This window comes from Eretmochelys imbricata, chromosome 2 (assembly GCF_965152235.1).
Source record: "Eretmochelys imbricata isolate rEreImb1 chromosome 2, rEreImb1.hap1, whole genome shotgun sequence".
NCBI classification, from domain to species: domain Eukaryota; kingdom Metazoa; phylum Chordata; order Testudines; family Cheloniidae; genus Eretmochelys; species Eretmochelys imbricata.
In genome coordinates, this window is record NC_135573.1 from 24,259,177 (window position 1) to 24,274,912 (window position 15,736).

Genomic DNA, 15,736 nt, shown 5'->3' on the forward strand with positions numbered 1-15,736 from the left:
TTAGGGGTGGAGGCCAAGAGCTCACGGCCTCCACGTAGTAACCTCATGACCCCCTGAGGGATCACTACCCCCGGTTTGAAAATCCCTGCCTGACTATTATCAACCTCCTGTGCTGAAGCTGACCAAAAACATGTCTGACAAGCATTTTTAGCTGCCTGTGAAAAACAATATGTTTTATTGTTTTAACCTGATTCTGACCTGACCTGGGACACTCTGAATTGGCATTTGTGGTCAGTGGAAAAAATCTGTCTTGATATGCCAAGTCAATTGCACTCACTGCTCAGCAGCTGCTACGGGCAAACTATATCTGCCTTGTCCTATGGAGAAACTGGGTGAACATGTTGGCATTAACAACTGAACAGTGCCGGAAAATTCTGAGTAAAAGCCTGGGTGGATGGAAGAATTTTCTTGTCAGTAAATTGAGGATTAATGAGATTGTGTAAAGACAGGAAACCCTTGTCCGTTTTCTGGGAGGATTAAGTGTCCTCTGAAACACGATTATATTTACAGGATAACTGCAGGGACATCTGTGAAATAAGTGGTGTATACTATGGTGAAGGGCTTGACATCCCCTCCTCCCCCTCCGCCCCCCCCCCCCAAAGTTATCTTTAAAGCTACATGTTAAATGCAAAGGGTAGATTTGCCTTCTTCTTGAATGGGATTTAAGGCCAGATCCCATTGACTAAAGGGCTTAGTTCATTGTAGGAAATACTCAGGATGTAACAGGATCAGGCCTATTGTAGCATGCCATACCTCAGAGAAACTTCACAATACTATTTAAAAATGATAAACCTGCTATAAAAATAGTTCCTTCTTTCCCCCAGCTGTGATGTTTTTTCCCTAAAGTTATGGTGCCTGGCGGACCAGGAGGGCAATCTTCAGTCCTGGATCAGTGACAAGTTTAAGGTCCTATAGCTTGTGACTCATCAGGGATATAGATGGGAAAGTTATATTGCTGTTAAAAAGAGATCTTTAGCTGATTGGTGTGGTTTGTAGTGACTAGTGGACGATGTCATGGTTCTGTGAATGTGGAGTCGGGTTTCAGTAGCAGTTTGTTCAGCTGTTGCATTTCTGAGAAATTTCCCTGTTCAAAAAAGTCCTGTGCTTATTGTGGTTCTCTGGTCGATGTTTTAAGTTAATTCTTCTAGTTTGTTGTTGGAGCTTTGCTGTTTCTGTATATTGGAAACAATAATCCCCGGGAGGAAGGAAAGTGATTCAAATAGAATCCCAGCCTTAAACACAAAAGCCATATTTTTTCTGTTTCTTCCATCTCTCCTCCTTTTCCAGTCCTGGGGTTGTCTTGGCGTTTCCATCTCCTCCTTGTGTTGTTGCTTCTTCTCTTCCTCTCTCCACCTTGTGCGTCTGTGATTCCTGCTTGCCATTGAGTGATGATGTGGAGTAAGGCCCATCCCTTCTTGCAGAGGCTCAGCAACTAGCCTCATTGGCTGAAGTGCTAGGGGAGGAAGGGACTGAACTGAGGGCTGTTTTCAGGAGCTGTCTCCTTCTTCCATGCTTTGTTGTAGGTCTCCCCATGACAAGCCTTGAGCTTCAGTGGTCGAGCTAAGCAAGGTTAGAACTGGGTTCAGCTTTTCCCTTCCCGGTCCTCCTTGCATGCAGCCACTTTGAGCAGGATCTGTAATGTCAAACGGAGGGTTCTCAATCTGCACATAGATTTGTCCTCTTCCATCACACAGCAAAGGACTGCATGCCCATTCATCCCAAGCCAAGCCAAGTCAAATTGTGGGTGCCATGCTATCCCATAATTACACAATGAATGTAGCCCCAGGACGATGGGCCTAGATATCAGGTGTGGTTCCTCCCCCTTTTTGGCATTTCCTATTCTCCTATCTGCATCAAAAATCTCAAGATTTCTGTGCAAATTTCCCCATACTTCCAGTTGGATAAGCACTTATGCTCTTCCTGCCCTAACCATTATCCTGTTATTGTGGGTGCTCTGTTAAACAGCTGCAGCGTGACATCCCTAAGATGGTTGCAATTCACTGATGGGAGAAGTGATTCCTATGTGCTGTTACCAGCACGTAGTATGGAGTGTCCCTAAAGTACATCTGGATCTTTTTAGATAAAGGTTATTATGTATTGTGGGTCCAGTTCTCACTTCCCTGTGGTCCCTGGATGCTGTTCTGGCAGCAGAAATCTACAAAGGGGGAAGAAACTGCCTCCTGAGAATAACTCCTGCACAGGGCCTTCTCAGGCAGCACGGAGCTGATATAGGAGCTTTTTTGCCAACCGTATGGAATGTATGATGACAGGAGGAGAAGGTGAGGGAAGGGAAGAGGTGAATTGAGAGTACATAATGCTACTTTTATTCTCTACTTCCCAGGGTCCATTGGGGGAGGGGGAGCCTTTAGAGGCAGAGCATAAGTTGGAGCAGCCTTGAGACTGCTCTGATTCACACCAAAGGCTGGGGAAGCCCCAATTGCCACAGAATATGGGGAGCAGAGGATCAGACTAACTGAAAATTGAATCCTGGGTGGAGCAGGGGAGTGAGAGTTGGCACCAATATGTGTTTTGTTCCAAACCTGGTCATTGATTTATTATGGGACTTTGAAGAAGTCATTTAATTTGTCTGTGTCAGTTTAGCCAGCTGTAAAACAGGTATTATAATACCCAGTGTAATAACTTCCCTTGATGTGTGCCAATTCCGGTCTATTCTGCATTATTTCATGATTTGTGTGACTGCTGAAATAATGGCATGTTCCAAAAACATAATGCCCTTATGTATCTTCACATAATTGCTAGAGGTTGAAATACTTGTTCTGACACTTGAGCGTACTCATGTAAATAGAAAATTATAGTGTACAGCAGGGGTAGGCAACCTATGGCACCCGTGCCAAAGGCGGCACGCGAGCGGATTTTCAGTGGCACTCACACTGCCCGGGTCCTGGCCACCGGTTCCGGGGGGCTCTGAATTTTAATTTAATTTTAAATGAAGCTTCTTAAACATTTTAAAAACCTTATTTACTTTACAGATAGCAATAGTTTAGTTATATATTATAGACTTATAGAGAGAGACCTTCCAAAAACTTTAGAATGTATTACTGGCACGCGAAACTTTAAATTAGAGTGAATAAATGAAGACTTGGCACACCACTTCTGAAAGGTTGCCGATCCCTAGTGTACAGGCAACATCAGACACCTTGAATTTTATCTGAGAGTATGGATGATTGGAGAGGGAGCTATACGAACTAACAGAAGAAAAATCAGCACACTTGTAAGGCACATAAGAAGCTTTGACTTCATTTCTGAAGTTTAGATAAACTATTTTAAATACCAACCTTACTTTTAAGAGTATTGGTGAAGAATGCTTCGCATTGTGAAGAGGAGAAAGCCCAGGCAAATGTAAGTACTGTATTAGGCTACTGAAGAAAATTTGTAGTTTGTTGCATGTGCCATGATAGTGTCTCATGTCATATTGTTTGTGGATTTGCAGGGGTTTGGCATAGATGGCTTACCATGTGACCAAGTGCAAATCCACCTTAAAAAAAATGTAGGCCTCTTTGGAGAAAATCAAAGTGCAGCCAAGTATTATCGATAATACCGATCTTTCAGTATGAAAGATTCACACAGTTCCAGTTACAGAGTTTACACTGTCATATACACATATAGTAAGAGATATGTTCTGTGTATGCAAACATTGTTTTTCTTAGAATGGACACTTAAGAAATTAACTGGCTGATTCATGGCAAGGCTCTGCAGTACTTTGGCTATAGTCAACATATCTTTATTTTTAAGTTATCAGGATGTGGCCAATGACCACCCGTTTACTTAGCTTGTATGTTGTACTTTTTCACTGCTCACTGTTGATTTGCTGTGTATTAGACTGTGAGCTTTTCAGGGCAGAGCCCATGTTGTCTTTTATATCAGGTTCTAAGCGACAATGAGTGTTCACTTTTTAAACTTAGCATTATACTTTTAGGTTTTGTGGAATATTTACCAAAAAAAACTTACATTTTTTTAATGAAAAATATATGAAGATGTATTGTTTTGTTACTTTATTTAGGGAAAGCACAACCCTACGAAAAAAGAGAGAGGAATCAACTATGTATGGAAACTTGACAGTAGAATTTATAGATTTATCAGAAGTCACAGCTCACGATAGAATGTAAAACTGAACTGGGCAGCAACGATTGTTTGAAGAAGAAACTTGGAGGCTGAAAATAAATATAGTAAATTGAAGGATCAGGAGGGAAAGTCCCTTTGGATGTGTTAACATTTTTAATAGGTAGCTAGCTGTGAGAACATATGAAATTTGCAAGGAGGTTCTCTGAGCCATTGAAAAATCAGTGATTGCATCCAGGATGTGAATAGACCAGTGTTCAATTCTGGGTGTGACTGTTACGAAGCATCACAGCCTGCCACCGCCACCAGAGTTTGTCATAAAGGTGGCTGTTTATTTAAAAGGATACAGTCAAAACATTCTTAATAATTTTAAAAAATTGTTCACCCTCCCCATTTATAATGGAACATTGGAAGTTTGAAGCTAAAATCTGGTTCCTTTCCAAGAAGTTTCTGGCCTCAGTTCCCTCCTCCACACCATTTAAATAAAATTCTATCTAGCTGTCTGTGTCCGGAATCTATCTGAACTTTTTGCCCCATCATCTATGTATCATAGCTCAGGTGTCCTGTATGGTTGTTCATGAGTACTTAGTTGAAGACACTGATTATTTTTTCCTTAAAGAGCACTGACTCCTCTGTTTCAAATAAAATAGAATACAATACAAGCATACATAGAAGGAATTACACAGATTTTAAAAAACGGTTGGTCACAATTTGTGCCCACAAACCATGTCTCTTTAAGAGCTGAAGCAGGGCATGCAGAGTTCAGCTGAATTCATTTAAGAAAGACAGAAAACAGTAAATGGAACTCTTTGCCCAGTTCTAATTTTTCTGTGTGCAAGAGAGTGTAGAGGGCATTTGTATTCTCTCAACATGTTAAACTTTTCTAATTTGTAAAATGTCTAACAGAGACCTAAGGCTGTTGACAGATCAAGAGGTTTAGTATATTTCAGAACCTTTTGGCACTCAGCAACGGTAATAAATACTTGAGGTGGCTTTCTTTGATCATGAGAACAGGTGTTGTTTCTGTAGGAAAGTGGATGGAAACTTAACACCCACAAATGTACAGTAATACTGGCTCTGATTTCTCCATTTCAGTATAGAAGTGATTAAAACTATTTCCTGTGACCCTATCATAGAAACCATAATTTTACTTTTTTTCCTAGAGTAAATGATGAGCATGCATTTTCCTCATGATTATTTTGATAACAGCACCGATAGCTGTTTAGGGCCAGATTCTCCCGTCAGTTTACCTCTGTGCATTGGCACAGATTTAACTGAGCATTTGATCTTTGGTCTGAGCATTGAAACCAGAGACAAACTCTGCAGTCATTGATACTTATGCTGTCCTGATGTAAATGAGAGCAAAAATTGACCCTATGGTCCTGATCCTTCTCACAGTTACACCAGTGTCATTCCGTAGTAACTCCATTGGCTGCAACCTAAGATAATGCTGGAGTTACACTGGGGTAGCTATGAACCGAATTTGGTCCTGTGTGTGTTACAGGGAAAAGTGTCACAGAAAATAACTTGTTAAGATATTTAATTTTGAATTGTTCTGAAACTGTCTTGGTAACATGCTGAACCTGCTGCATTTGAAATCCTAGTATATGACATTTCTGTAAAGCAAAGGCCATGTCCCTGTTGAATAATCAAATTGTTCAGCTGATCTCCCTCTTCTCAAGTTTTCCTACAACATCTGTCTGCCAACGCTTGTGTCACTGTGGATGGTTGGCACTGCCTGGAGTAGCATTAGATTAGGTGGCCCTCATCTCTTCTCCATTCTGCTACTTCGGTGGTGTGAGTTTGCATTCTCCTCTCTCCTTTCCTACTGGCAGGCTCTATGAAGACCATTCATATGGTTCTCTTGTACTAGGTCTTTTCCATGGTTATCGGGAGCATCCAGCATAGCTGCTTTGTCAGAATTGTATGATTTCCCGCACCCCTTCTTTATGTGCCATATCACCTGTGGTAAGGTCTGTGTCATAAAGGGGGAACACCATTCCCGTGCACAGAGCCTAAATAATGCCCTTAACACCACTTAACCCCAGAAGGCCAAATACTGGTCTCACTGGATTCAGCCCTCGTGGGCTTCCATTGTATCAAGGTTTGGCCCTGAATGCAAGGCTGACGTGGGTCTTAATTGGTACGAGGGGCTTGCATAGGTCCTCTGCACAGAGCTAATTTTCATCCTGAGAGAGGCTAAAATAAGGAAAAAGTTTCCATCTGGAAACGGGCTACAGGGAAAGTTTGAATGACTGTTTTCAATGAAGTTTCTTGTCTGGATGAATTTTTTCATTAGCATTTGCACAACTTTGAAAACAGTCTTTTTGGTTGTATTTTTTGTTTACCAAGCAGCCAATGCAGTAGGCAATCAACAAAGAATTCTTTAAGAGAATGCACACAGATTGCATGGCCTCTGTCCAGTGATGAGCTGCCAGTTCCCTCCTCACCCCACGAGGCGGTCGTTGCCCACCCCTGTCCCCTGACTGCCCCCAGAACTGGGCAGGAGGGTCTCGTGGACCACCATTGTGGGTACCCACCCCACCCCTAAGAGCCAGAGGGACCTGCCAGGGGGCGAGGTGGGGAGTCCTGGCGGTACTTACCTGGAGCAGCTACCAGGAAGCATCTGGCAGGTGCCTCTGGCTCCTAGGGGCAGGGGAGTATAGCTGGGGGGGAGCAGGGGAAGCGGCTGCTCCCCCCACTGATCACATCAAAAGTGGCGTCTTAGGTGCTGACTCCATGGGTGCTCTGGGGCTGGAGCACCCATGGGAAAAATTTGGTGGGTGCAGAGCACCCGCTGGCAGCTCCCTGCCCCGCGCCCGGCCCCAGCTCACCTCACCTCCGCTCCGCCTCCTCCCTTGAATGCGCCGCCCCGCTCTGCTTCTCCGTGCCCTCCCTCCTCCCCCCCCCCCCCCCCCCGGCTTCCCGCAAATCAGTTGTTTGACGGGAAGCCAGGGAGGGCTGAGAAGCAGGCGGCAGCTTCCCACTCAGGCTGCGCCCCCCCCCGGGTTACCTATTGCGGCGTGGGCGGCCCTCCTCGCGCCTCCCTGCCCCAGCTCACCTCCGCCTCCCTGGGCCTGAGTGCGAAGCTGCTGCCTGCTTCTCAGCCTGCCCCAGCTTCCCGCGCGAACAGCTGATTTGCGGGAAGCCTGCAGGGGCGGGAGAAGCAGAGCGGGGCGGCGCGTTCAGGGGAGGAGGCGGAGGTGAGCTGGGGCCAGGGGTGGGGCGGGGAGCTGCCGGTGGGTGCTGTGCACCCACCATATTTTCCCTTTGGGCACCCATGGAGTCAGTGCCTAAGGCCGGTTAATAAATTTGGCCAGTTAAATTTAGAAGCCCTTTTAGAACCGGTTGTCCCTCGTGGAACAACCAATTCTAAAAGGGCTTCTAAATTTAACAACTGGTTCTAGCAAACCGATGTGAACTGGCTCCAGCTCACCACTGCCTCTGTCTTTCCCTGCAAGGTAAAGTCTTGATCCTTTCTCTTTGAGCTGATAAGGGTACGCTGTTCCTTTCAGTTTCATATTGAGAACCTCCACTTCCTGACCATGCCTCCGTGGTAATGAAGATTTACTGAAGGCTTTTCTTTTGGTTTTTAAGCAAAACAATTTGAATGTGTCCATGGAAGTTCCAGATTCTTCACTATTGTGTCTGGTAGAAGACTTGACAAGATTTGCCTGTAGTATTTCCCTCATAAGATATAAGAGGCATGCTTTCTTTTGTCATCTGTGGAAAGCTACAAAAACTTAATTGTGGGGACCTGGGACTTGGCAGAATTGTGCATTAATTAAGTGCTTTTTTTGGAAGCTTCATTGCCTGCCTTCCAAATTATAAACAACAACAAAAACGTATTTGAATTTATGTCAGTGGATTAATTCATTTGACTGCCATTTCTACCTTTCTTTTGCGGGGGGGGGGAGGGGAAGGATGCACAGAAGGAGAGGGGAGGGGTTGGTTCTGCAGATTGGAATTTTAATTGCTTGACCACAGTTGTTATTTTGCAGTGCAGCAAAAGGGCATGATTACTAATTAGTACAGACTACAAGGCTCTCAGGAGCTGGGTTGTAGTACCAAGTGGATGAGTTTAGACCATTTTATACTGCAATTAGTCTACCAATACACCGTTACCGCCATTACATAGTTATGTAATCAGTAGTTTTTTCAGTCCCTGCAGATTAAATTTTGTATTATGAATACACACTCATTTTAAAGAAAAACTATAAAATGAATGAGATTTTAATACTTCAGGATTACAGCTGATCTTGTGTACTATTCAATGGCTTTTCCTATTCCTTTTTATCATGTATTTTTGGTTTTGGTTCATTATAGACCTTAGAGTTGAAAAAAAAAACAAAAACCAAAACTCAGTGCTTTCTGTAGCTGCTTCTCTTTTAATTAGGGTTGACAGGCGTCCAGTTTTTCATCGGAACATCTGGGCAAAAAGGGACCCTGGTGGCTCTGGTCAGCACCACTGACTGGGCTGTAAAAAGTCTGGTTGGTGGTGCAGGCAGGCTCCCTCTCCAGCTCCGCACGGCTCCCAGGAACCTGCCGGCATCTCCCTCTGGTTCCTAGGTGGAGGGATGGCCACAGTGGCTCTGCGCGCTGCCCCCACTCCCAGTGCCAGCTCAGAACTCTCATTGGCCAGGATCCATGGCCAATGGGAGCTGAGGGGGCAGCGCCTGCAGGTGCGGGCAGCGCAAAGAGCCACATGGTCGTGCCTCCACGTAGGAGCCGGAGGGAGATGTCGCTGCTTCCTGGGAGCTGCCTGAGGTAAGCGCCACCTGGAGCCTGTACCCCAAACTGCCTTTCGTGCCCCAACCCCCTGCCTCAGCCCTTAGCCCCCTCTTGCACTCTGAACTCATTGGCCCCAGCCTGGAGCCCCCTTCTGCACCCCAAACCTCAGCCCTGCCTCAAAGCCTGCACCCTCCAGCCAGAATCGTCACCCCCCACACACACACCCCAACCCTGTGCCCCAGCCCAGATCCCCCTCCCGCACCCTGAATCCCTCATTTCTGGCCCCACCCCGAAGCCTGCACTCCCAGCCCAGAGCCCTCACCCCCTCCTGTACCCCCTCTGCCCCAGCCTGGAGCCCTCTCCTGCACCCAAACCCATCATCTCTGGCCCCACCTCAGAGCCCTCACCTCCTCGCACCCCAACCTCCTGCCCCAGCCTGGTGAAAATGAGCAAGTGAGTGAGAGTGGGGAGGGTGAGAGAGAATGCATTGTGTTTGATACTTGGATCCCTGGAAAGCATATTGTTTTTCTACCCCCTTCTCCTGGTAATACATTTCCACTCAGTCTTTTCACAGAGGCTTCTGAAATAGTGCAGCAGCTTGTCATGATGTCACCATTACATTGCATGGAAACTCACTTGGCACGGGGAAGGGAACAGTCTTTGCTTTAGTTCCCAGTGTCTTGGGAATTAAATGCACATTTCAATGTTTCTGCTTCATGTTTAGATTTCGATCCAAAGGTCTGACTCAAACTTCAGTTTTTTCCCCTCTCTTCGTTTCTTAATTTTAGAGGGCCCATTCCTATTGCTTCCCTATGCACATCGCTCCCGTTGAAGAGCGTGGGAATTGCACGCATGCAATAGCTGCATTATTGGTCCCAAAGTTTCTTTTGGCTGCCAAGTGCTGGTACATCACCAGCACACAGTTTAGTAACCTATTGGAACTTATTTTCAATAGGTAGTTTGAAAAACTCTAGCTTGAAAATAATCCATTTAAAAAAAAATACCTGGGCCACATCTACACTTGGAAAATTGTTTTTTTCACACCCCTGAACAACCGAAGTTATACCGACAAAAGTGGTAGTAAAGACATAGCTTATGTTTACACTACAGCGACTCAGCTGCACCGATGCAGCTACGCTGCTGGAGCACTTCTGGTGAAGACGCTCAAAGCTGCTGAGAGAGAGTTCTCTCGTTGGCTTAATAACTCCTGCCTCCGTGAGAGGCAGTAGCTGTGTCAGCAGGAGAGAGAGCGCTATTTACACCAGCACTTAGGTCGGTGTAACTTATGTCGTTCATTATTCGTAAAATCATTTGTAGTGTAAACCATGGCTATGGCTACACTAGAGAGCTTACAGTGGCGCAGCTGCATTGTTCTCCTGCTGACGTAGCACTGTCCACACCGGTGCTTAGGTCAATATAACTTATGTTGCTCAGGGAGGTGGCTTATTCACAACCCTGACTGACCTAAGTTATATCAACATAAATGGTAGTGTAGACATAGCCACAGGTCTGATTTTCCTAGGCTCTCGCTCACTCATTGTTCCAAGGTGTTTGCAACTGAATTCTGAGTGCCACCCCATTGTCTGTCCTAGGAGGATGTGGTACAGCCCATGCCAACCAGGGTGGAATTTCACATTCAAAAAGACAGGAATTTCATGATGCTATTTCATAGCACTGTATCACCCAGAATTCATAGGTTATACAGACATCTCTCCAAATCATCACAAAGGTGAAAAGGTGACTTGATCATGGTCTACAAGTACCTACATTGGGAAGAGAGGCCTGGTAGACAGCTCTCTTATCTAATGTGAAAAAGGGTGTGATGAGATCTCGTGATTGGAAACTGAAACTAGACAAATTCAGACTAGGTGGGTGAGGTAGTGTCTTTTATTGAACGGACTGCTGTTGGTGAGAGACACAAGCTTTCAAGTTTACACAGAGCTCCTCTTTGGGTCTACTTCACCCACCTTGTCTCTCTAAAATCCTGGGACTGACATGGCTACAACCACACTGCACATTCATACCAGAAATAAGGTGCAAATTTTCAATAGTGAGGGTAGTTAACCATAGCAACAATTTACCTAGGGGTGTAGGGGATTGAAGTCGTTAAGTCAAGACAGACTGGATGCCTTTAAATCAAGGCTGGATTATTTTTTAAAAAGAGATGCTATAGTGCAAAAAAAGTTATGGGCTTGATATGGAAATTATGGGATGAGGTTCTATGACTGGTGTTATGCAGATCTGATTATATGATCATAATGGTCCCTCTGTGAATCTACCTAGTCTTCTCACTGTTACCTCTGTTCTCCTTCTCCCAGCCCCAGACCAACTTATTGTGTCATTTTGAAGTAGATTGTAAATTATTCAGGGTGGGATCCATATTTTCCTATGGGGTTGTAAAGCATCTAGCACAATGACGCTGGCCCAATAGAAACAATAAATAATCATAATTGTTAGAATTCACATTGGAGCTAAGCATCTATTGAGTGTTATTTGTTTTTTTGTTTTTTTTTATAGTGAAGTACATGCGAGAAGCAACCCCGTATGTGAAGAAAGGTTCTCCAGTTTCAGAAATTGGGTGGGAAACACCTCCACCTGAATCTCCACGGTTGGGAGGTGTATCCTCTGACCCACTGTCGCAGCTTTCTCTCAGCATCCACAGAGACAGAAAAACAATTCCACTCAAAATGTGCTATGTGACACGCAACATGGCGGTGTCAGATCCTGAAAACAGGTAAGCTATGGCTTTGTCTTGGCCTAATTTTATGCATTCAAACATATTATTCTATTATTCATCTTAGAGCTGTTAACTATACAGCTTGAGTATTGTGGCTGATAACACTGAGAATCAGATTCTTTGTTACGTTAGTCTCTAAAGTGCTATAAGTCCTCCTTTTCTTTTTGTGGATACAGACTAACACGGCTGCTACTCTGAATACTTCTGGATTATAACTCTATTGAACTGAGATAATAATCTGGCCCTTGGCTTTTGCAAAGCTCCTTCCATGTGAGAATCTCAAAGTGTTTTGCAAACACTTCACAACAAAGCATTTTATAACACCTATGAGATTGCTGTGGTAAATACACATTCATCAGCCTTGGGGAATGTACTGGAAAAAGGCTCTGGTGGCACAATCAAATATTTTTCAAAAGAAATACACAAATTAACACTTTGCTGTTCGCACAGTTGTATGATTTTCTTCAATCCCCACTCACTAATAGCAGCATCAGATAAATAAGATCAGACAAGAAGGAACAAAGTTGCTTTTTTTTTTTTTTTTGAGTAGCCTAATTGTCTTGTCCATTAAATGCAACTCTGACTATTGAAGGGGAGAGTGAGAGAGGTTACATTTGAGAAAATAAATGGGGATTTTCTGTGGCTTTTTAAATTTTTTCACGATGCTAAAAATAAGATAAGCTTACTGGCCCTTATTTATAACATGTGGAACAGCTGCATCACACCAGCATGCTCCATTATCGTCTATTTTAACAGCTGCTAACAAAAAGAACCAACAGAGTCAGTGAGGGGGTGGAAATAGAGACTGATTCTTCCATCCAAACAATGGGCTTTTTGTTCTTTTCTAGCACACAAGCTTTTAAAGAAGCTGCTGGGAACTCTTTTGATTCTCAGCATTTACGCATCGGAGGGACTGAAAGTTACATTTTCAGAGTTAGCTTTTCATGTGGAATGAGGAGGTGGGGTTTGTGGAAGGCAATGATTCCCCATGCTTTTGGTTTTTGCTGGAGACACTCCCATCCCTCATGACAGTTTGAAGGATGCATGCTCCCTTCCAATATTTTGGCTATTTTCTTTTCATTTTCTCTACCTCTCCTGTCCACTTCTAGTTCTGTCGTTCTTTTAGGTTTTTTTTTTCTTTCTTCCTTTTTTGTGCATATTGCTGTTATGGTTTGCTTCCTTTCCTGGTCCCCAACTCATCAAAGGGCTATTGGCAAGGTTAGTGGTAGTCAACCCTTATAAAAGAGTAGTCCAGTTTTCTGCAGTAACAACCCAAATCACTATTGCAAGCTGTCATTGCTACAGTGTGTAGTGGTTTGGACCATCACTCTAGAATGCTGTTTTTTGTTGTTGTTGTTTTTTAAATAAGAGATTGGCAGCTGCATCACTAGCTTTCCAGCCTGCAGTTCTCCCAATCACGGGCTACCTGATGGGGAAAAAAAACAACAACAAAAAACCGCTCCATTTCCATTGTATGGGCCACTATGAGAATAACAATATTTGTTGTATGTTAGTTTTAGATGCTTTGAGTTTTCTCCTTCTTCTTAGAATCATAGGACTGGAAGGGACCTCGAGAGGTCATCTAGTCTGTTCCCTGCACTCATGGCAGGACTATATTATCTAGACCATTCCTGACAGGTGTTTGTCTAATCTGCTCTTAAAAATCTCCAGTGATGAAGATTTCACAGCCTCCCTAGGCAATTTATTCCAGTGCTTAACCACCCTGACAGTTAAGAGGTTTTTCCTAATGTCCAACCTAAACCTCCCTTGTTGCAATTTAAGCCCATTGCTTCTTGTCCAATCCTCGGAGGTTAAGTAGAACAATTTTTCTCCCTCCTCCTTGTAACAACCTTTTACGTACTTGAAAACTGTTATCCTGTCCCCTCTCAGTCTTCTCTTTTCCAAACTAAACAAACCCAGATTTTTCAATCTTCCTTCATAGGTCATGTTTCTAGACCTTTATCCATTTTTTGTTGCTCTTCTCTGAACTTTCTCCAGTTTGTCCACATCTTTCCTGAAATATGTCACCCATAACTTGACACAATACTCCAGGTGAGGCCTAATCTTCTTTCGCTATGTTGCAATTCTGGGCCTCTATCACAACCCTGACCCTAAGATTTGCTTAAAAAACATTGGCGGGACCAACATCATGTTGTACACGATACTTTGTAAATAGTATGCAAGTTTTATCCATGACAAAATATAGTAGCGACGTGTGCAGTTCTTGGTGTTACTAAGAAATAATGCGTGGGAGAGCCATGTCACTCATTAGTTTGGCTTTTTGTTCTGGTTGCTTTTGTTTCCTGTGGAAAGAGTGACTTCTGATTTTTACTGTAGGCCAGCATGCAAAATTTCACACTACCCTATGCTGGATCTTTCCATAGAACCAAACAGTCTCTCTGCTACTCTACAAGAGCAGTGAAATTGCAGAATATTGTGGGTCACATAAGCATAATTTCTTTTTTTAGATATCTGAATATCAGAACGGAAGTCTTCCGTAGTGGAATGACATCATCATGCAGGTTAGAAGATGTACCCTTTGTAACTTAGATCAGGACAGTCGCTTGATTCCAAAACATTCTTAAACACAGGCAAGACCACACTATGTTACGGCATGTTCAGTGCACTACGGTTTTTATAACACTGTTCCCTAGCACATCATGGATAACTGATGATGTAACTTTATTGTAATGTTTATAATAGCAGAATCAGCTGGCTGCCAAAGCCTGCACTAAGGCCCTATCCATACTAGGACTTGAAACTGTATTTGAAATCACTTTCAAATATGGCTAAGCCCAAACATGGTTGTGAAGAGGTCTGCATACATCATAGTCACAGCTGTGCAGCAGAACCATTTTGTAGATTAGCTAGAGGGGCTAGATTACAGCATGAGTTCTCCTGAATTGGTTTTACTTAGCACAGTTGTTCCCCTGTGTTGAAAGAGACTGAGAAGGAAATACCATTTTTTAAAAAAATTGGAGATGGGCTTGAGTCAAGAAGTTTGATTTCTAGAACCAGATTTCTCCAGACATGGAGGAGATTCAAGGTCTGGTTTCCTAATTTGGGCTGTACGGGGTCTTGTTCTCCTTCTAGAGACTGGACCATGTAAAGAGGTTCATGAGTCTGTGACTGCCTTTAAACCTGTTCCTGTTAGCTCAGCAGTAAAACTGCGTGCTTTTAGATCCACAGGTCTTGGGTTCAGCCCCTGCAAAAGACCAGACCCAGGGCATTGTTACCCAGGCCTATCCCTCTCTCTTCTCATATTTCTGTACATTAGTTTAGTGTTAGTAGGATGGTATATGATTTTCATTGCTACTTGAAAGACATCAGCACAAGGAAAAAAATGTCCTATGCAATACAAATCAATCCTAGGTCTGAGGGAGTAGGACAGTATTTTTAATAAACACAAACATGGTGAAAGGAAGAAACATAAAGAACATTTTAGCACTATTTATCTAACTCATGCTGGTCCAGACACAGGAGCCTGTGTTGTTATATTTTAGGGTGGAATAAACTAGGTTGAGGTAATTACTACTGCAGTCTGTTGTTTGCCTTCACTTTTATTGACAAGTGTCATATACAATACCAGTACTAGAGATTAATGTCAGGTCTCAAAGGGAAAAGTTCCCGCGCCCAACCCAGTAACTCAAGACTGGGAAAAATTATTAATATCGCTAAGCAGTAAATGTTTCTGTAGCACAACAACCTTCTCGTTAATTTCTGATGAGTTCCCTTAGATGAGATTTGTTTTCCTTCTGCTTTTAAAGCTTCTTTTGCACCTGATGCAAAAACATTTATGGGGTCAGTATGCAAAAGACATGACACATGACAAAATGACTGATGAGGCCAAGCTGAATGAATTCAGGTTTCTGCCATTTTGCATTGACTCAAACCCCCCACTTGCCATTTATCCAACTAAACAAAATGTGTTCGACCTAATCCTTCAAACACTGGTGCACATGAGTAACTTTACCCATTGGCAGCAGTTCAGCTGGACTAAGCAATGTGATCCTAAAGAGTAAATTCAGTGGGTTGGCTCTCAAGGATAAAGTTACTCATGAGCATAGTATTTGTAACACTGGGCCCTTTGATGGGAAAGGGAGTTAAGGACAATTTCACAATGACATAGAGTCATAGAGTTTAAGCCTAGATGGGGCTACCAGAGCATCGCCTTTATATCACAGGCCA

General features: G+C 43.5%; 1 protein-coding gene across 1 annotated transcript in view; it reads left to right on the plus strand.

The window, feature by feature from the left end:
- SNTB1 (syntrophin beta 1) overlaps positions 1-15,736 on the plus strand; it is a 177,869-nt gene that overhangs the window by 66,780 nt on the left and 95,353 nt on the right. The window contains exon 3 of the mRNA XM_077809846.1: positions 11,329-11,545. Within this exon, the coding sequence (XP_077665972.1) occupies positions 11,329-11,545 (217 nt within the window). The remainder of the gene's footprint in view (positions 1-11,328; positions 11,546-15,736) is intronic.